This window comes from Agelaius tricolor, unplaced genomic scaffold, assembly GCF_023055355.1.
Source record: "Agelaius tricolor isolate 1412-34295 unplaced genomic scaffold, bAgeTri1.0.p SCAF_23, whole genome shotgun sequence".
Classification (NCBI taxonomy): domain Eukaryota; kingdom Metazoa; phylum Chordata; class Aves; order Passeriformes; family Icteridae; genus Agelaius; species Agelaius tricolor.
Genome location: NW_027269283.1, coordinates 1,572,082 through 1,578,081, shown reverse-complemented (window position 1 = coordinate 1,578,081; position 6,000 = coordinate 1,572,082). Strand labels below are relative to the sequence as shown.

Below are 6,000 nucleotides of genomic sequence, written 5' to 3'. Positions count from 1 at the left end.
AGGGATGGAGGGAGGGAAGGAGGGGGATCCCTGCCCGCCCAGCCCGCTCACCTCCGAGCATCCTCCCTGCCCACGGACACCTTTGGGTTTTCCATGTGCTGTGCCCTGAAAATCCCGGCCCGTGGGAGCCGCAGGGGGATGATCCTCTATGGAGCTGCCTTCCAGCAGCGGGAATTGTAAAGATACGTGGATGGGATGTGTGGGGGGACAATGGGGGTGTCCGTGCCCTGGCGAGCAGGAAGGCACCGCCAGGTGCAGGGGTTGAGCCTGGCTGTTCTCTCCAGGCTGGGAGAGGCACAGGCCTTCCAGAATAGGGCGCAGTCAGGGCTCTAAACGGGGCACCTCTTTGGGGTTCCTGTGAGGGTGGACCAGCGCGCTGGACAGCATCCTCCATCAGCGGGTGGGCACCAGGAGCGGAGGGAAACGAAGCTGCCGGGCCCCGTCCCGCGCCGGGAGCGGGCACACACACAGTGCGGGCTGCAGGGCACGGCAGGGTCCCCAGCGGGCAGCGGGAAGCGGCGGGCGGTTGCCCTCAGCGGGCATGGAGCGCACGGGGCTGCTCCAGCGGCGCTGCCCGCGGTGCCCGAGCCCCCGGCGCTGGAGGAGCCGCCCGGCCCCGCCGCGAACAATAGCGGCCCCGGCGCGGGGCGGCGCGGAGCGGGGCGGGCCGGGGGCCGCCACCGCCCCCCCGCCCGCCCTCTCCCCGCCCTCTCCCCGCGCCACAGGCACCGCCGCCGCCGCAGCCGGGTCCATGCCCGCTGGAGCCCCCGCCTGCCGCCGCCCGCAGCCCCGGCATGGACGTTCGGTTCTACCCCTCCGCCCCGCCCGCCGTGGGCTCGCTGCCCGGAGCGGACCCCACTTGCCTGGGCCCGCTGGATTATTATCACTGCAACAAGGTACCGGGGGCAAGGGGGGTGCCCGGGCTCGGCGCGTCCCGCGCGGCTCCGCGGGGACGGGAACGGGGACGGCGACGGGGAATGGGGAAGGAAAGTGCCGGCGGCGCCGGCTCCTGCGGGAGGGAATTTTGAAAGTGGTCTGGAAGCGGAGCGGGGGGAGCCGTCGGGTGCCCGGGCCGCCCGCAGCGGGCGGGGGGAGCCCGAGCCCGGGCAATGCTCGGCGGGGCGGGCCGGGAGCGGAGCGCGGTGTCCGTGTGTCCGTGCGGTGTCCGTGTGTCCGTGCGGTGTCCGTGCGTCCATGCGGGCTTGGTTTAACCTCCTCCGCTCCGGGAGCGCGGTGTCCGTGTGTCCGTGTGTCCGTGCGGTGTCCGTGCGGGGCTGGTTTAACCTCCTCCGCTCCGGGAGCGCTCGGCCCGGGGCGATGCGCACGGTGTGGTGGGGGGCTGTTGTTGCGGTTGTTGTCGGGTACTTTTTTCCTGTTGTTCTTGGCCGTGTTGTTGTTTTGCACCTTCTTCACGAGCCGCGGAGCCGCCGGGCCGGGTCGCGGCTCCTCCCGAGCGGGGTCCGGCCCCGTCCCTCGCGTCCCTCCCTCACCGCCGAGGGGACACCCAGCTCCGGGCTGGGGGTGTCCGTGTGCCCCCAGATCCCCCGCACGGCGGGGACACCTCCATCACTCACATTTCCCCCGCTCGCTGCAGCTGCGAGGCGAAGCAGCCTGCACTTGTAACGGGAGAGGGATGCGCAGGGGATATTTGAGAGCGCGGAGGTGCTCTAGGAAATTTCCCTCATCCTGGAGAAAGCCAAGCGAAGGGGATAGATGCTACTTCAGGGATAAGGAGTTTTCTGCGAGCGTCGCCTTGCTCGCCGTGGGTAAACAGCGCTGATGTTTCAGCTACAAAGCCCTGGGATCCAGATCTCTTTGGAGGGAGGGGGATCATCCCAGACGTAATCCTTGCTGCTTTCTCGCCAAATTCGGGTAATTGCGTCGAAAAAAGTTAATAAAAGGAGAAAATGGTCTCCTGCGTCGGTACAGCAGCTCAGGATGCTCTCGGCTCACCTCGCTGTTGTGATACTTTGGGATCAAACTCTTAAAACACAGCAGAGAGAAATGCGTGCGGCTTCCCAGACGCGGCAAATTAATCTTAATGTATCAGGAGATGTATTTAACTGTTTCTCTGTCAGTGGGTTATTTATCTCTTTTTATTAAGTTGTAGCAAAGCGAATAGTTCTCGTTTATTTTGAGATGCCGGATTATACTGAAAGGAAACAACTTTCGTTGTTTCCGCCTGTATCTGCGTACTGCTGCCTTCAAAGTGTTTTATTATCATTACCGTTGCTCTTAAAACACTAAATAAGCTCTTAAAATACTGACGAGAGCCGGATCACCTGGGAGCAGGACATTTGTCCTGCTGAAACACCCGCCCGTGATGTGTGAGAGCAGAAACCTGGGATCATGTGAGCGTGAGCCGCTGGCAACTGCGGCTGCCCCCAGACCCCGCTGCCTTTCGGAACTCGCTTTTACCCAGAAGTTGTTGGATGCCAGCATGATTCACTTCGCCTTGCGGTGTTTTGTGCGGGAGCTGGGGCTGGTGGCCGCGCTCGCAGTGTCCCAGCCTTGGGGCTGCGTGGTGTCCGTGTCCCCCCGAGCCTTGGGGCGCGGGGCCCCTCGTCCTAAGCTCATCCGTGGCCTGAATCCCTGAGATTAGTCCCGGATTAGGCGCTGGCCATTGATCCGCGGCTCCGAGGCTGCGGGAATCGCCTCTCCTGCGGGTGCAGCGAGCGGGAGCGATGGGCGCTGCTGCTGCTGCTGCTGCTGGCTGTGCCCAGGGCGGATGGGACAGCGGAGGGGAGCGCCCCAGGTACTGACCACTGCCACCAGATGCTGCTGTTGTCACTGCTAGCGAGCATCTTAAGGCAGCGGCAGAAGAAAGGAAGTGACTTACCCTTTGCTGGGTGCTTTTTCCATCCCCCCCCCCTTCTTTTCTTTTCTGAGTTATCAAATGACATTTGCTTATGCACAGCCGTGCACGTTTGTCCGTGGCATGTGGCAGGGATGAAGGCAGGGATGGAACGGGCTGACTCAGTTTCCCTGGCAGACTGCAGGTACAGCGGCTGTAACTCCAGCACCAAACCGTGGCCCGGAGAGGGGCGGGAGGAGCTGGCTCCTGGTGCTTTTCCTTCGGATAACTCCAGGTGGGATCCGGCCGAGGATCACCAGCAGCGTGCTGTTCTCTCCTTCTCATGTTCTCTGCCACGGAGCAAGAGTTCTCCTGCTTCCTGGGATTCTCTGGGAAACTCCAGAACCTAACACCAATCCCAACCCCACTGCTCCTGGCCGGTGCTGGTGGCTCAGCCCAGGGCTGGGCTGTGTCAGTGTCTGCCTCAAAGCATTTCCACTTAAAACATCTCCAGAGGAGGGTAGGGTGGACTGGAAAAATCAGAATTCTCCCACTATGGTGTGCAGATATCCCAGATAAAATCCATCTCTGGGAAGGACCTGAGCAAGGAGCACTTACAGGCTCTTTGCTGTCCTCTTGCTTCGCTGAGTTCATGGAGATGCTCTAAAGCCCTTTGATTTAAAAGGCTTGTTTTGTTCAGGGTATTTTTGTTTGGTTTGGGGTTTTTTTCCCCCTTTATTTATTTATTTCTTTAGGGGGAGGCAGCAAAGCTGGGCTGTGCAGTGTCACTGTGCATAAATAACTCACTGAGAGCACGGCAGAGCTGCCTTAGCCCAGAGCAGCCTGAAATGTTAATGGAATTGTTTTGTGCACTTACTGGACATGATATTGTTACCAGGAGGTCTCCAGTCTCTCCTGCACGCTGCAGTCAGCCACAATTCCTCTTTGCAGATACGCAGGGACCTATTGCACATCAGCATTTCCATTTCTGAAAGGACAAGGGATGTTTAGAGGGATAATGAAATGGGAGTGTGTGCTCAGCCCTGGCCTTCCCAGAAAGAGGGAATTTGCACCCTTCCTTTAACTGCTTCCACAGCATCCCTGTTTGCCCTGGAAGGGCTGGCCACTGGCAGGGATGGAGAAGGTGGTGAGGGGCTGGACACCCACAAGTGGATGATGAGAGCCCTCCTGCCCCATCAGGCAGGGTGAGGAGGAGCCCTCCCTGCTGCTGACTGTGTTTGGTGAGCCGTTCTGATGGATCAGGAGTACTGGTGGCACTGAAGCATGGGGAAAAGGGCTCCCTGTGTAAACCAGTCCCTGTCACTGGTGATCCTGCATGGAGCAGCCTGCCATGGCAGCTGGGGAGGGGAGCCAGCCCTTCCACACTTCCTGGTGCCCAGGGAGCTGCTGCTCACAGCCTGGTGCCCCTTGGCAGGGTTTTTAGGGCTGCAGAGTGCTCAGCCCAAGGAGTGGGGCTGATGAGGAGGCACCTGAGAGGACAAGCTGCAATGAGCATTTCCCACTGTGGAGTTCTGCCACCCCATCCTGTGGGCTGGATCCAGGACCTGCTCCACCACTGGGACAGCAGGAACACCTCTGGTGTCTGCTCAGTGTCCATGAGGGACTGGGGAGGTTCAGCTGAAAGTGTGAGGAGCCCTCATCCAAACTGTGACACCCATCCCTGCCATCAGCCACCTGAGCAACACTAAAGGAAACACCTCTGGTTTGGATTCCTTGATTCAATTTGGGTCTAAACCCCTTTTCCTGTCCCCTCTGGCCATTTTGCTGGTTCCTGCTGCATTTCCCTTCCTGCTTGCTTGCCAGGAGAGCTTTCCCAGGGCTTTGAGCTGCTCGTGTGTGGTGCTGGTGTTTTGGGGAGAGCAGCGTGTTCCTGCACCACCTAAGGGGGTGTTGCTCCCTCCCACCCTCCAATTGCTTTGAGAAAATGTGGAGATTTTTCCCACTTGAGCTCTAGGGAGATTCTGCAGCTCTATTTCACAATAAGCAAACCACAGTACGGTAAAAAATGTGCATTTTAGTAACAGCGAGGCTCGTTCAGCTCTTAGCAGAGCTTTAGTGACAGGATCTGGTGTGCTGGCTGATACACCAGCATGAAAGGGGTTTTTTCTAGATCCTAAATTGTTTGTGTGGATCTACAAAGCTCAGGAGGGAGTTTTTCCTTCTCAGCCCAAGCAAAATTGCCTTGGCAAGGGAGGCCTGTGACAGGAATCCTGCCAGAGCACGATACCCTGAGCTCTTTCATGCAGGGTGTGCAGGGATGCAGGAGGAGTGATCCTGCTCCCCAGGGGCATCTTTGGGGAGTGAATTATCATCTCTATTCTTCCTGCAGAAATAAATTTAAATAGAAATTCTGCCTGCTTGCTTCTGGTGCTACAATGGTCAGACTGCGTTAGCACGATGCCCAATTTCCAGCCAGAGGAATTGATGGGGATTGATGAGGAGGAGGAGGAGGACCCAGCCTGGGAATACCAAATCCACACTGCTGTGAGACCCTGGGAGTGCCTGTGGTCCTCAGGAATCCCCATGCTGGGGGCTCTGTTATTAACCCTGCAGGATTTCTGTAGGATTCATCAGCACCATCAAACCTTTTCCCAAATTTCCCTTGTAGGATCCTGTGGCTTTGCCTCTCCAAATACAGCCTCTCTCTTGCCTTTTGGGCTGATAAATTGACAAAAGCTATTTCACCAATACACCATTAAAATCTACTAGTCATGTGATGGGTATTAGTCTGCAACCAATGCTCTCTTCTTTTAAGAACCCTTCAGAAATGGGATCTGAGCTGGTACGAGCCTGAGTCAATGTAGCAAATGCATTTCTGTGAAATGTTCTGTTTTGACTTTTACAATAAATTGTACATTGCAGTGATAAACATGGTCCCTTTTTCCTTGTTCCAGCACTGCTTTGCCATTCTGGAAGATAAAATACATTTTTTCCCTTCCTACTTCCGAAGCCAACTCTGTTTTGAAGTAGCATAAATCTTTCTTTGGAGATGGAGGATTTTGGATGCAGAACAAAGTCCAGCAGATTTTTAATTTGAGGCCCATTTCATTCTCATTTGGCAGGCAGCTCCTGTTGATTTGCAAATGTAGATTTTTTAAATTATTTTTTTCTTTTAGGCCCTGAATATTGGCAAGAGCTTCCTCTGAAAAGTGGTTGAGTTACTCAGTGGGACAACCCTGCCTTCT

At 57.0% G+C, this 6,000-nt stretch overlaps 1 protein-coding gene across 1 annotated transcript in view; it reads left to right on the top strand.

Annotated features, from left to right (window-relative positions):
• Positions 1-679: 679 nt before the first annotated feature.
• Positions 680-6,000, top strand: part of TOX2 (TOX high mobility group box family member 2) — a 188,902-nt gene continuing 183,581 nt past the window's right edge. The window contains exon 1 of the mRNA XM_071446586.1: positions 680-896. Within this exon, the coding sequence (XP_071302687.1) occupies positions 795-896 (102 nt within the window). The 5' untranslated portion in view covers positions 680-794. The remainder of the gene's footprint in view (positions 897-6,000) is intronic.